We start from the raw sequence: 15,374 nt of genomic DNA, 5'->3' as shown, positions 1-15,374 counted from the left end.
GTCTCTGATCAAAGTGACTTTAGATAAAATGCCCTAAAAATAAATTTTCTCCATATATTTGAGGATTTAGGGGGAAATCTCTCTCACTTTTTCTAGGTCCCAAGAGCTTTTGTCATTTGCTCTGACTTCTTGGGTCTTATCAACTAAGCAAGATTCTAAGGAAACAGACACACACGCACACACACACACCTCACAATTCTGTGAGGTTAATCTCTATGAAAACCTCAGAAGGGTATGAAGAATTATACTACAGAATCGCAACATGTCAGGTCAAAGTCATTCCGTTCAAGGGTTTGGTTAAACAAGCAAAACAAAATATAACAACAAAAAAAATCCCAAAATTAAAGTCCATTTTAATGTTATGTGGACCCAAAGTCTACCAGTTCTAAAGTTTTAAATAGGATTTTTCAATCCCAATACTTAACACTGCCCAAAAAAAGATCAAATAAACATACTGTCCATAAACAATGACTAAGCAAAAAAATTTATTTAAAGAGATTATCTGCAATAGATAAGCCAAAAATGAAAACAATTCAAAGGCATTTGGACCATAAACAATTTATACAAGATTTAGAAAAAATAAGATAGCTCAACCACATGTTTTCCATAATTCTAGACACTTTTTCTGCACTGCCTAGGGCTTTACGTGCACCCTCTCACTGAATCATCAAAGCTCTGGGGCCAGAGCTCACCAGCATCATCTGAATTACTTCTCCTTGTTTCCCTTGAAGATCATGGGAGGAGAGGTAAGGCTTATCTATAAGCCTATGTAGCATTTTCCCCGCTAGCTTAAGACCCATCCACCACACATCTGCTAAGTGACATGCCAAGCTCTATTGTTTCCAAGATGGGTAATTATCAGCCCCCATCCTCAGGGAACTAGGCTAGTGAGCAAACAGGCCGGTAGACATATAATAGCTAAGCACTGTAAGCGCCAGGTATAGGAGCTATGGCACAGAAGGTGACAGGATAACCTCCCAGGTGCTGGAGGCCAACGAGGGAGGGGCCAGGGAATGGTACTCAGGAGAGATGCTTGAACGACAGTGTGTAAGGTTCAACAGCTGCTCCCCAGGGTTAACAAGGGAGTGAGGTTCTATGCAAAGGAAATACGAGAGGCAGAAACACAAGGGTATCCTGGACAAACTGCACAGGTAGTATAAAACACCTGATTTCTCATGTATAAAGATGAATTGCTGGAACATTCTTTCACTTGTTTTCATTATTGGATTAGGGGAGGCAATTAGAAAGGAGAATTAAGGACATGTCACCTCCCACTGGCTTTATAATTAACCCTTCCCCATATCACTTACCAAAATGTGAAATTAGACCCCTCATCAGTCACAAGCCTCTAAACCTTCATGATACCGCCCTGACCACCTCAGTGAGCTCTACCATCTACCTACTTACACTCCTCAATCCCTGTGTCATGGTTAGTATTCTAGAAGTTGTAATTTGTACCCTAGCTGTCACACCATCTGTGTTCAGGCAATACTGTGTAAGCTGAACAAGCTCTTCCAATCTTAGCGAAGTGACCCAGAAAGGTACTAGATGTTTCTAAGCTTCCATTTCCACATCACAAATTTCTCCTCAGGCGAGCAAACAGTACAAAGAGCAGAACACCTGGCATGTAACAGGTATTCTAGTAATGTCGATCTAACTCTCTTTCTCTAACACCCCCATTTGATGTTTCCACAGAGAACTTTGTCCAGAACCTGAACATTACCCCGTGCCCATGAACTGCTGAAGGCCAAGTCCAGCACCAAATGCAAAAGATCTCCCACTTCTTTCTATCCTGCCCTTCATCTTCAAGAGATTTCTGTGGATTAAATCTCAGATTTACTCGGCTTGATTGTACTAAGCTACAGAAACAAATGACGAGAGTTAACAGAAACTACGATTGCCAGGACAACAAACGTTGCCTGTACTCCCTTGTAAGGGAGTATTCCTAAGGGTCACGGGGATGAGAACAGATAAGTGATGCAGCTGTGAACTGGAGATTATTCCACAGAATGCTGTTAAGATTGTCTTTCCTTGAAAAGAGAGAAGCAAAATTCTTCTTGGTTATTTTTAGAGTTGAGATAGTAAATGTTTGGCTGAAAATGTGCCATATATCAAAGATAGTTTTGATGTAGTCAGTTTACTTTTAATTCCACCATTTCTAAACTTCTCTCAGTAGGTACAATAAAGCAAGTGTGTTATCTACTGACAGAACTATTCCTCTAACTCCAAAAGGAACATAAGTCTCTGATTCTGCAGAAAGGACCCTGGGTAGAGGAAAGGGACAGAGACATGCCTGCTTCTAGGGGAAAAGAGCAGGGGACGCTGAGGCCAGGAGAGGAGTTGGAAGAGCATACCATTTGCCTCATGACTCATCTCAATCCAACGTTGAGCAAAGCCACCAAACTCGAGGGCCCAGTCAGTGGCGGGCAGGCTGTGATCTATGAGGCACTGTTACTCCATCTACAGTCTGCGATCCACCATAGGTTAGAATAGCCAAATGACGAGATGATAGGACAGTCTACGCTAACTTAACAAAAGGATAAGGAAAGGAGGGCTGATACTGCACCAATCTGTCTTTTCTCACTTTCTTCCTCAAATCTTAGGCCTATTTTTCCTTTTATATCTACTGTTAAGAACAATAAATTTGGCTCAAACCTGTATCTGGGGGCAAGGCAAATAAAATAAGCTACCAGGAAATCATTCACTTTAGTCCAATTGACATCCTGCATCAATTTTCTAGTATTCTACACTTAAAAACTTTTAATCATTCATCCAATAAATACTTGTTGAGTCCTTTCTATGTACCAGCATTGTTCTGGTTGCTAGGAAATACCAGGGAATAAAACAGGAAGTATATACACCTGCATGTGCTGGAAAAACATATGCTCGTGCATCCATGGAGGGAGACGGGCAAGCAATATGTATAACTGGGTAGGGCAATGCTGTTGGGGTGCCTGGCGTTGGGGGAACTTCCACTTTTAAATGGGGAGCAGGGGTCAGGACAAGCTTTACTGAGAAGGTAAACAGGTGAGCACTGCAGGTATTTGGGGGAATATTCCATTGCAAATTACTTAAGGTGGGGGAGGTCCTGGCATGTTCACAGAAGAACAGAGCATGAGTATGCCTGAAGCGAGACATGACAGAAAGGCGGCAGCAGAGTGAACTATCAGAGATGGAATCTGGCTCCGAGCGACATGCAACCTTATAGCCATCAAACACTGGCTTTAACCATGAAAGAGAGAGAGCTGCTGAAGGCATTTTGTTTTAACTATCTTGAAAAAAGTCACAAGAAGTTGTAAAAATAGTACAGAGAGGTTCTATGAACCTATCACCCAGACTACCTCAATGGATGACATTTTACAGAAGCACAGAGCATTATCAAAACCATGGCTATCTTGGCATAACACAGTTCACCAGACTTTCTCAGGGAGCTGCTGTGGGCACTCACGTGTCTGTCTGGTGTGCTGGTGTGTTCTGGCCTGTAGCACTCTCCCACATGTATTTCACATAATGCAGAATGGTTCTATCATCACAAAGGGCTCTCCCACTGCCCATTTAGTCACCCTCATGACCTCTTATCTGGTGCTCACTCTGTAATCTCGCCATTTTGAGAATGTCCCATAAATGGAATCACACTCTATGCAATCTTTTGAGATTATCTTTTTTCACTTAGCGTAATGCCCTTGAGATCCATTCGGGTTGCTTTGTTCCCTTTGTAGTGAGGAGTCATATTCTACTCTATGCACGTACCAGCCTAACCACTGATGAACATCTGAGTTATTTCCAGTTTTGGGGATATTACACATAAAGCTACTAACCAACAGCTATCAATTTTCTAATAGTTCACAATTATAAACTCTTATTCAGTCAACAAAAACCGAGTTGTTCTATGCACCATCATTGCACCATCATTGTTCCAATTGCTGGGACTTGTGTATAGGCTTTCACATGGACACAGTTTTCATTTCTCTAGGATAAATGGCTATGAGTATGATTTCTGGCGCCTATGTTATGTGCATGTGTAACTTTTTAAAAGCAGGATGATTTCCAGAGTGTCTGTACCATTCTGCATTCTCACCAGCAGTGCATGCTGGAGTCAGTATTTCCACATCCTCATCAACGTTTGGGTTACCAGTATTTTTTTTTATCACAGTCTTTTTTTTTTTTTTTTTTTTTTAAGATTTAATTCAGAGAGAGAGTGTGCAGAAGTGCACGAGAGCACACCCATACACAAGCAGGAGTGGCAGAGGGAGAAGGAAAGAATCTCTGCTCCTTGTTCAACACAGAGCCCCACTTGGGCCAACATGGCTGATCCCAAGACCCTGTGATCATGACCTGAGCCTAAATCAAGAGCTAGATGCTTAACCGACTGACCCACCCAGGCACCCCATCACAGCTCTTCTAGGAGGTTTGTAGTGGTGACGCCAGGCATCTTTCCATGTTTATTTGCTATCCACATATCTTTCTGGAAGAAATGCCTATTCAAGTCTTTTGCCTATTTTCTATTTGGGTTGTTTTCTTATTATTGAATTCAGACAATTCTTTATATATTCTAGATAGAAGTCTTTGATTAGATATGAGATTAGAAAAAATTATCTGCCAGTCAGTGGCTTGTCATTTCATTCTTTTAAAGAACAAATATTTTTCGTTTTTATGAAGCCCAATTTATCCATTTCTTCTCAGGGAGACCACATTTGCACTACCATGCCTAAGAACTCTGCCCAAGTCTCTTTAAAATCCTTTACATTTTATATTTACATCTATGATCTATATTTAGGTTTTTTTCATCAAGTGTGAAGTTTAGGTCAGGATTTTTCGACTACTGATGTTCAATTGATCCTGATCCATTTGTTGAAAAGTCTGTCCTTCCTCCATCAAATTGCTTGTGTCTAAAACCAGTCAGAAGTATTTGCAAGGGTCTATCTCTTAGTTTTCTGCTCTGTTCCAGCAATCTATGCATATGTCTCTCTACCAGGACCAACTTTTCTTGATTGTTATAGCTATAGCCTAAGTCTTAAATCAGGTGTTGTAATTAGTCATGAAAAGATTTGTACATGAAAGTGACGTGTTCTGACTTTTATTTTAAAGATTTTTATTTATTTGAGAGAGAGTGCATGAGCTGAAGGAGAGGCAGGGAGAGACAGAAAAGCAGGCTTCCCTGCTGAGCGGGGAGCCTGATGTAGGACTTGATCCCAGGACCCCAGAATCATGACCTGAGCCAAAGGCAGATACTCAATCATCTGAGACACCCAGGCACCGCTGACTTACATTTTACTTTATTTGTTTATTTATTTTCTGACTTACACTTTAAAAGGTCACGCTATGATAGTGAGAGTATGCTGTCCCAGGCAAGGGACACTAAGCATGGACCAATGGTGCTCAGACTAGAGAGACAGCAGGGAGAAGTCGGAAAAATTAGTCAGAATCTGACTATATTATAAAAATAGAGAACACAAAATGTCTTACTGGATTCATGTGTGGTGTGAGGTAAGAGAAGGGTCAGATAGGACCTCAAGGTTCTTGACCTGAGCCAATGGACAGAACTATCATCAACTGAAGTATCACAATGGGGCCAGTTTTACAAGGGAAGGTCAGTTCATTTTTTAATATGTTAGGTGTAAGGGGCCTAGCAGACATTGGAGCAGAGACATGAAGCAGACTGTGCACACAATAAGCCCAAGGCTAGGGAAAAAGTCTTTTTGCCCTGGAGATAAAACTTCAGAAGCTGCCAGCACATTTAAAGTCATGACACTAAATGAGATGGCCAATGGAAAGGGCAAAATGCTGGGCTGGAGGGCACTCCCACCCTGAGGACAGAAGGGAGACAGAGAGCAGACCACGGAGGCAAGAGGAAAACCAGGAGAGAAGAGCACTGGTAGCGACATGCAAACAGCATCTCTGAGAGGGGAACGTCTGGTCACGAAGTACAGGTAAGTCAAGCAGAGGAGAGCTGTGAACAGACCAGCAGCATCACTGGAGACCTCAGCAGGAACAATGTTGGTAAATTGTTTTAAGAGAACAGTGAAGACAAATTGAAGACAACAGGCTCAAAAACCTTCTCAGAGGATTTTACTGTCCAGGGAGCAGAAAGCAAGGAGCCCCAGGAAGGGGAAGTAAAGAGAGGCTGTGTGTGAGTGTGTTTTAGGACAGCAGCAATAGAACATGCTTGAACACCAGGAGAACCACCCAGTGGGGTGAGGGGAGGAGGAGCTTGTTTATACAGAAGAGCAGCAGGGAAGGGGCTGCTCCCTGCAGCAGAAGGGGCTGTGGGCAGGCAGGGTCACTGGCTGTTGGCAGATTATACAGGAAACCCCAGCCTCTGACTCTCCACGTCCTTCTCCTTACTTCCCAGGAGCCCTGTTGGTATCACTCTTACGCATTCCACACTCTGGGGCTATGCCATCATCTGAGCTGTCCCAGTAATATCTCACCAGTTTCTACGTTGTTAAATCTCTGGGACAGAATCCAAGCAAACAGCTATGAACCAAGAAAGGATCATGTCATGACAAAACCAGTAGGTATCACTGGTGTGGAAAGAGAAAAAAAAAGAGAGAGAGAGAGTACAGAGGATGTGTCTGTGTCCCTCCATCAGAAGCTCTCCTCCTCCACCCACGAGCACTATATGCCAGGATATGGAGCAGTGAGTAAGACGGACAGGGGCCCGGCTTTCTGGTGGGGACGGCTGCAAGCCAGCAAACAAGGAACAGAGTGAAGTATTAACAGAGAAGCAAATCAGTATGATGGGACTGAAGATTCCCAGTCCCGGGAAAACATACTGACATGTGACCTCACGAGTGCAGTGATCAAGGGAATATACATCACACAGAGGGGGAACAAGTACAAAGGTTTATGGCAGAAACTAGCCTGACTTGTCTGAGAAACAGAGAGGGCCTGAGCGAGGGGTGGAGGGCAGGGGGATATAGTATTACTAGCTGAGGTAGGGGCCAGATCAGGCAGATCTTATTAAACCAGGACACAGAGATGGGATTTTTATTATCAATGCAACAGAAAGCCATTGAAAAGAATTAAGCAGAGAAATGGCAATCTGTTTCCACAAGACAAAGTTTTTCAGTTTTGGTTTTCTTCTAGAAGTTACATTCTCTAATACAATAACATACACTCCCCAAACTGAAAACCCAAAGCAACCACCAATTTGGTGGAACCAGTGAAATCCTGGAGACTGGGTGAGGATGTGCTCTGAGGAACACAGGACAAGGAAGAGTCTGGCAGATACTGTAAGCAACGATTGTACGACAACAGAAGGGAAGGATCAAGAAGGGAGAGACCTTATTGGGGGGGAGGGGGAGGCCAACACCAAGAATCCCGAGCCCGCAACATTAAGTGGAATGGTGACACGGGTAGACAAGGTAGGGCAGGGGATTACCTACAGTCCCCAGGATAAGGACCCGCAAAGGGGCAGGCAGGGATTAGCTGAACCCATGCAGGGATTTTATCAGAGCAGTAACCTCATCAGATTTCCATTCAGAACAAGTCCTCCCAGGACACTTAAGAAGCCTTTCCAAAACAACATTTAACTCTTCAGGCATGCCTAACATATATGTAAACAACCTCTTCCTTAAACAAAAAGACACTGATTCTTAAGACCATCCAGGTGCTACTGGTGTTAGAAAAAGAGTCCTTGAAGCCTTCACCAAGACCTTCTACTTATAGAAACCTCCTGTGAGAAACTAACCAGCTAGTACCTTCACCTTCTAAAAGGCAACATAGTAAAATGACAATAGATGGGGGAGGGGCACATTTTTGCCCCTTGACCTCCCAAGAGTTATCTTATTGTTCAAATATTACCATTCCCAACTTCCCTTTGCTTTCTCTCTGGTTCCTGCAATGATCTCCAGACATGGGGTGGAAATCCCAAAGTAAGTAATAGTAACTAGGTACTAAATGGATGGCTCCTGTCTTCTAAAGCTCTCCTAGTTATCTCAGGTCTCTTGCCCTCGTTATGGAGTTAGCTGAATAAGATGGGCTGCAGAGTCCTGCAACCTAGACTTAAATCCTGGTTTTGTCCTTAATGGCCGTGGACTGGAACAAGTCACTGACTTCCCCAGCCACATTTCTCTTACCTTTAAGAAGAAGAATACCACCACCAACCTGGGAGGATCATTCTGAAGATTAAAAGTACAAATGTGAAGGAGGACTTTGTGCACAAAAAGCATTCAGCATACTATCTAGCACATACTCCATGCCAATCAACGTACAAGGAGAGTCCCCTGCTATTACTTTTACCATTAGCCTACTGGGGATCTCTCCTGAGGGAGGAAGTGAACGTGACATTTAGTTAACACTTTCTGAAGATGGAAAGAGGAGAAAGCAAGCTGGGTATATTTTGGGTCCTGGCTAATTTTTAACACAGCTGTGCAAAACTCAGGGAACATCCTGCCCATGATAAGCAAGAGCACGCACTACAAGAAACAGGTGGAAAATAATACACTCTAGTTTTCACTGCCAAAGAGCAACAGCCTGCCACCCCTAGAAAGCCAGTACAAAAGACCCTTGACTGAGCCTGGGCCGTTCATGCCACCTCCTTCTCTCACATCCACTCAGCATCCTGCTCCTTCCCAGCAGCAATGCTGGGTCACTGCAATCCTTCTGGACATGGGGACCTCAGGAATCTGAGTAGAGAAACAAGTCTGTGCATGCAAGAACATGACTTACACTGTCATCCACGAGATGTCAGCTCCCACTAACCACAGATCACTTACCAACAGGCTGCTCAGACCAAATTCTACTCACCCAGAGTGAACTGAGTTCCACATCTTCAATTCAGTTTCCTGGTCCCCACATAGGACTTAGTCTAAGACACCAGCAGTCAGTTAGTAAATATGCACATGCAACAGGTGTTCCCAAGAAAACCAAGTTGAAGGGTAACAAGGAAAAGCAGCACAGAAGGGTAGTGAGCCACTGAGATTTACATCCTTATTATTCTGCTATCTCAGGCCACTTTCCTGAGTGCTCCAAACTGGCTAGCGCTGGTAATTTTACAATAAACAAGGTGTTACTTGGTACAGGTGCATTTTTAAGAAAATGTATATGCTACAGGAGAAAAAAAAAGTTTCCGTACATTGCCCCTGAGAAAAATACACACCCAAATAATTCAGGAAAAGAGAAATCACCTAAGTTTCTCAGTTATTAAAACAAAACCCTGGGGAAAGTCAAGTCCACCTCCGTGTAAGCCCTGGTTGTGGCCACCAGTAGTATAATTACCTTGGACACTTTGGAAGTGAAAGGCATGTAACTTTTCACCTAGCAGTCACACTTACAAAGATTTACCTAAGGAGACAATCACAGGTGGCAAACTGAACAATGAGAGAGGATTTGGTTACATTTATGATGACACATCTACATAACAAGAAAGATGTTAAGCCTCAATAACCATGATTTACCGGAAACAGACTGGTGCCCTCCACATATAGGGTAATAAGGACAGATTATAAAACAGCATGCAGAGTATTTTCTCATTTATGTAAAACAAATCCATGTGCATAAAGCTATCAGGGGATAATGTGCATCAAGACATTCACGGTGGTCACTTCAGGCAGTGGAACTCTGGTCAGTTTTGATTTTTCCCTTTTTTCTCATGTATTCTTGTCCCCCAAAACTATAAATTTATATTATTAAAAGTGTCAGAAAAAGATGATACTCATCATGCACAGCACATATTCCTCAAAAATTGTATTTCAAGGGAATATTTGCATTTTGAAACTTTTTTGCTTTTAACATTGTAATTGGTATGTGTTCCTACTAAATAAATATGAAACCTTCCACACAATATTTTAATATATAAGAAAGCTTCATCTTAATCAAAATTTGTATACACTTTTCCAAGTGTTTTCACAATATTCTAATGTTCACAAACTTGATACAGGAGACAGAATATTCCCCACTTAAGAATGAAGAAAAAGATTTAGAAAATTTCCCTGAGTCATCTCAAAATAGGTCTAAGATGAGACCTAGTTTTCTTAACTCCCCTCCAACACTTCTCCTCAAACGTCTCGTGGGGGACCTGGGTTGCTTAAACTCCGTTATATTAAAAGGTACCCATTGCAGGGCACCTGGGTGGCTCATTCTGTAAAGCATTCAACTTTTGATTTCCACTCAGGTCAGGATCTCAGGGTCATGGGATGGGAACCACCACCACCACCCCTCACTGGGCTCTGTGCTCAGCAGAATCTGCTTATCCCTCTCCCTCTGTTTCTCTCACAGCTTGTGCACACATGTGCATGTGCGTGCTCTCTCTCAAATAAATAAATAAAATCTTAAAAAATAATAGGAAGCCATTACTTGTGTTCTATGGATCTGGAGGGGTTTTGGAATGACAGACAGCTGCATTCAGTAGAAACGAGCATTATTTACTCCTCAATTTAGCCATGCTGCCCTGTATAATCTATTCTCGCTTTCTTTGGAATTTCCATCCATCTTAAACAAAAAGCAAAAGTTTACCTCAAGTGTTGTTTTTTGTTAAGTTTTTACTGTTCAAAACAAAGTAGCTCACAAGCACTCCTGAAACCTCTTCTCAAAAGTAGCAAGAAGTTACCAAGGGAAAAAAATTGCAGGAATATAAAAGAGGCCTTGCCCACGGGCTCACATTCCCCAAGTAGCCTTGTGGCTCTGCCACTTGTTGCCAAGGACCCCTTTACATTTTCCTCATATGGATTTCATATTTTCTAAGTTTTATTCACCAAACTATATAAGTGAAATAGTAACATTCCCATTTTATATTAATCAAAGACGTATTTGCAACCACATCTCTTTAGGAGTATCAGATTCAGAATATTATCAAACTTCCTTGAAAAAACTCAAAGGCATTTAGGATTTTAACCCTAAATATGTCACCCTATATCAGGGTAAAGATATACTGTCCTCTTTCAGAATTAAGAGCATGAGTTTCAAGCACCCACACACTCTTCCTGAGTCCAGGGGAACTGAGTCTCCCAGAATTGGAACCACTGTTTTCTGCAAAGCAGGCAGCCATGTTCAAGGAAAATAAGAAAAAGTAAGTCCCTCTATCAAAACTACTAGCGTTTGTAAAGTAGTGTTTACTAGCGTTTGTAAAGTAGAACGCTATTAAAGAATATCCACAATACAGATACACAGCATCAGAATCCCAGGATGACCATAAAATGTTCTACAAAAAACAAGTTCTCATTTTCTTCCTGCAAAGGAGGGAGCAACCTGACACAAAAGCATTCTCTTCTACCACATTTTTTAAGGAAGATACCAATTTCATAAATTAAACATCTATTGACAAGAATTGAAAGCAAGTTAATATAACTTCATCAATCTAAGATGTGTTCTTCTCACCTCCCACAGCTCTTAAAAACTGAATGCACACTTCTGCCCAAATCACAGAGAGAGAAAAGAAAACCGTATTTTTTCTCCCAGGCCCAAATGCCTACATTTTCCTTTCAAATAACTGTTCTTCAAAGTTCTATAATCATTAGCCCTGCTAATCACCTAAGACAAAACCCAACTTCACAAATATAAATTAAAAAACTAGAACTCAGGACTGAAAAACAAAAACCTCATCCAAAATTTACAGGCAACAAAGCTCATAATGCTGCATGTCAACATTAGATAGTAACTAAACACCTTTAGTACTTAGCTCGCCATTAATAATGAGCCAGCCTGCCCTCTCAGGTGTCTACCTTCCACTTGAACAACAAACCAGTTTTCTAAGGCCATTATTTCAAGAGCTAGAGCTTGTTGCACAACTTAGAAACTTCACCTGTCTCTTAACTAGAAGGATATAATTTTTATAATCCTTTCTCATTTCAACATCACTTGCCTGATTTACACCTTTACCTAAAATCTCCTATTAACACTCAGCTACATAGAATACTACAGAAAACAAGCCACCAGCCTACCCTGCCCCAAATTAGAAAACAGAAGTTTATATTTACCCATGCATAGTCCATATGTCTGGTAGTGTGTTATGTGGTATAAAAATTTTAATTTTTATAACAATCCTGTCAAGTAAACACTATTAACATCCTCTCATTTTATCTTCAAACAAGGTATCTGAGGCATAGAGTGTAGGTAGTACACAAATACCCTCTTCCATCACAGTATATTTTCTCAACATCAATACGAACATGCATATAAATGTATGATATTCTTATAGGAGAAAATACTCAGCCATGAACAGTCTTGTTGTCCATACGAATGGGTAAATTCATAGTAGAAAGAAACCCATAATGTAGTAGAAGAGCCCATAATGATTCAAAGTTCACTTTAGAAGAGGGAAGCCCTCCATTCCAAAAGAAAAAAGACAAATCTTTCAAACTTAGGTAAATTAGGGAAAGCAGAACATTCTTTAGTTAACATACAAAGGCTTCATGAAATCCTGCAGTTTTTAAAATGATGGAAGAAAGGGGCAAGGCAGGAAGGAAGATACAGATCTCTTGGACTCCGTTCTCTGTCTCTAAAGAAGGTATGAGATAAACAGCATTGGCCAAACAAAGTAATGCAAATAAGAGGGATCCAGAAGAATGACACCTGGCAGAGTGTCCTACAGAAGCTGATGGGATGTGTGTTTAAGATGCAGGAAGCCATAGGCAGGGATCCTAGGAGGGGGTATCACCCTGGAAATGCCCAGCATCCTGCCAGTGGGTCCAAAAACTTCAAAATGTCAGTCACCTTGCTCTTCTACCTTAATCAAGATCCCACTCTGTGCACCTGGGTTGTCCTTTCCATCCCGCCACTGGGGACTTCAGGTGCTCTTTACAGAGCTGAGGCCTGAGGCCTCACACTGCCCTCCAGAGTCTGATCCCAACTGAGTTAGATGCAGCAGACCCAAGCACCGCACTCTCTCCTGTCCTATACCTGCTTCTTCCAATGGAAGGTTTTGGGAACAGAAATCATGTGTCTTCCTCTTGGGTTGTAGTCTACTGAGGGAGACATACCCAATGGAGTACATAAGATACGGAACTTACTGATCAAAAGAAAGGGCATGACTCCTAGAAGGCTGAATACACAGCCTTCTGTGCCCCAAACTCAAATCACAGGAGGCTACCACAGGGAGCATCTCACCAAGTACCAATTAGAAAAGGAAACAGAACTACTATAAACTTTTTACTTATTTCACTATAGTTTTAGTTATCTCACTACGTTATCAAACATTAGTGACAAACTCATTTCACCTATTATCTAACAGATTCTCCTGAAGCTACTTTCATACAGAATACTGAAAACAATACAATAAAGGAATTGGTTGTCAGCTAATTTATCCAACAGCTTGTTCACATTTCTTACAATTTTACTCACAAAAATTCTGTGCAATTCCCTCTTTCCTGCCTCATAAGAATGAAAAGTGGTTTAAAATTTAGCAATTTTCTCTTTATTATCTCCTTCTGAGAAATTTGCCCTTAAAAGTTATGCAAAATACATTTTTAGGACAGTGATTCTCTACTAGGAGTGATTTTTGGCCACTTGGCAATATCTGGAGACATTCTGGCTGTCACAATTGGGAAGTGAGTGGTGACATCTGGTGGGGAAAAGGCCAGGCAAGCTGCCTGTACAACACAATGTACAAAACAAAACCCACAAAGAAAGGAAAAAGAAAAAATAGTTCACAAAAATATCCTTTTATTTTTTTCATAAATGCTGTTCTTTTTTACAGATAGAAACAAAGAAAGCACACGCTGAGTCTTAAAGTTCTAGAATTACACATACGGAGAGAGAGGGAGAAGGAACTGGTTGAACGTAGACCTTTGGCATCAACTAGCCCTGATATTACCAGGCAGGGTTGCTAACTCCACCCTCTCTAATGCCGGTGGCTCAGAAGGGACAGATCAGGTGTGCCTCCTTACTATAAACCATTCCTAAATCAGAACACTATTTTATCTTCTGGCACACCACCAAATGACAACTTAGGAGTAAAATATCTCATTTAACATCAGCTTCAACTTTTAAAAAAAGAGTTAAAAAAATCAATCAATAAATTCTCTACAAAAGTCCTTGATGTACATTTTTATTCAGCTAAGACAGGCCTCTATTTTCATTTCTCCTTCAACTATGTAAAAAAAATTCCCATCACTAAACATTCTTATTTGTCTGGGAGGTGGGTAAGTGCTACATTCAGATTTCTCATTCACACTCAGTGATAAAACAAATCCAGAGGTAGCGAAGAAAAGCCCCTTAGGATGTGCTGCAAAAATTATATCCTAATGCAAAGAATCTTATCAAGGAATGTGTTCCTTTAAGTGAAGCAAAGTGGTTTTACAACTCCCAAAGGTAGGGTCCAGCGCCGCCCGGCAGCCTCAGGACCTATATTCCGCCTTCCTCGGAGCTTCACACCCGCGGCGGCGCTGATTTCCCGGCCTCCTGAGTCCGCGCTGTAAAGTCCTCACTAGATGCTGTTAACAATCACGGCGCTCCTTCCAGACAGGGCGCGCATCGAAGTTGGGGTGGGCCTGTGGACCACACCCCGACCTCTGAATTCAGGGTTTTCTCAGGTAGGATCCCCCCCATTCAGAGGGTGGTCTCCCCCGCAGTAACGGAAGTGGGCCTATCCCCGGCTTCCAGGGAGCCCCCTTATGCAAATTCCGAAAGGGATCTTTCAAAATCCTTCCGCAGCTCCGGACGCGGCTGTGCTTCCCACCAACCCCCGGTGCCGCCGTCCTGCACGCCCGGAGGTGCGGGCCCGTCGCGGGCGGCTACCAGGCTCGCCCAGTCGCCCCCGCTCCCGAGCGTGCAGCACAGCGCGCAAAGCTGGGTGCGTGCACCGGCCGGTGTGCGTGCAGGGGCGCCCCGGGGCCGGAGGCGCACGTACACACACACCCAGGAACGCTCTCGGGCACAGAGCTGGGTGCAGGGGCGCTCCTAGGACTGGAGGCGCACCTACGCACACACCAGGAAGGCTCTCGGGGGCAGAGCCGGGGGCGCACGCACCGGGAAGCACATCCCACCCTGCGCGCACGTCAGCCCCACCGCGCTGTGAACGACAGACAGCTCACGTTTCTCCAACTCACCTCCTCCAAAAACTTGGTCAAATCGTACACCTTGTGGTGCAGGATCAACCAGGTGCTCTTGCTGTGGTTGTGCTTCTGGATCTCTTCCAGGGTGTAGTACTTGACGGTCTGGTCCGACTGCTCGGCCATTTCGGAAAGCGGCGGGCCTCAGGCCGTGCAGACAGCAGCCGAGCCGGGCGGAGCTGAGCGCGTCTCAGCGAGCTCGACCCGGGACATTCCCCGCGCCCCAGCCCCGAGCGGACAGCAGGGCGGCCCGCGCCACGGAGGGGGCGGTGGCTCACGGCCCCCGGTGACTGGACAGAACCCGTGTCAGTCAGGGGGCCCGCCCTCGGCCGACAGCCTCCGCCAATCAAGGCGCGCCCCCGCCCAGCGCGCGGGTGCCGACTG

General features: G+C 43.3%; 1 protein-coding gene across 5 annotated transcripts in view; it reads right to left on the bottom strand.

Annotated features, from left to right (window-relative positions):
- Positions 1-15,268, bottom strand: part of CYB5A (cytochrome b5 type A) — a 36,106-nt gene extending 20,838 nt beyond the window's left edge. The window contains exon 1 of one of the 5 annotated variants that reach the window (XR_012028023.1): positions 14,988-15,259. Coding sequence is in view for 4 of the 5 variants with exons in the window: in XM_072819940.1 (XP_072676041.1) it covers positions 14,988-15,116 (129 nt within the window). In the remaining variant the exon portion in view is untranslated. Of the gene's footprint in view, positions 1-14,987 lie in introns of all 5 variants that reach the window. The other 4 variants (XM_072819940.1, XM_072819946.1, XM_072819935.1 and 1 more) reach the window with 4 other exon arrangements.
- Between the last annotated feature and the right edge of the window lie 106 nt (positions 15,269-15,374).

The sequence above is a fragment of the Canis lupus genome, chromosome 1, assembly GCF_048164855.1.
Source record: "Canis lupus baileyi chromosome 1, mCanLup2.hap1, whole genome shotgun sequence".
Lineage (NCBI taxonomy): Eukaryota > Metazoa > Chordata > Mammalia > Carnivora > Canidae > Canis > Canis lupus.
This window is presented reverse-complemented; position numbering and strand designations above follow the sequence as displayed.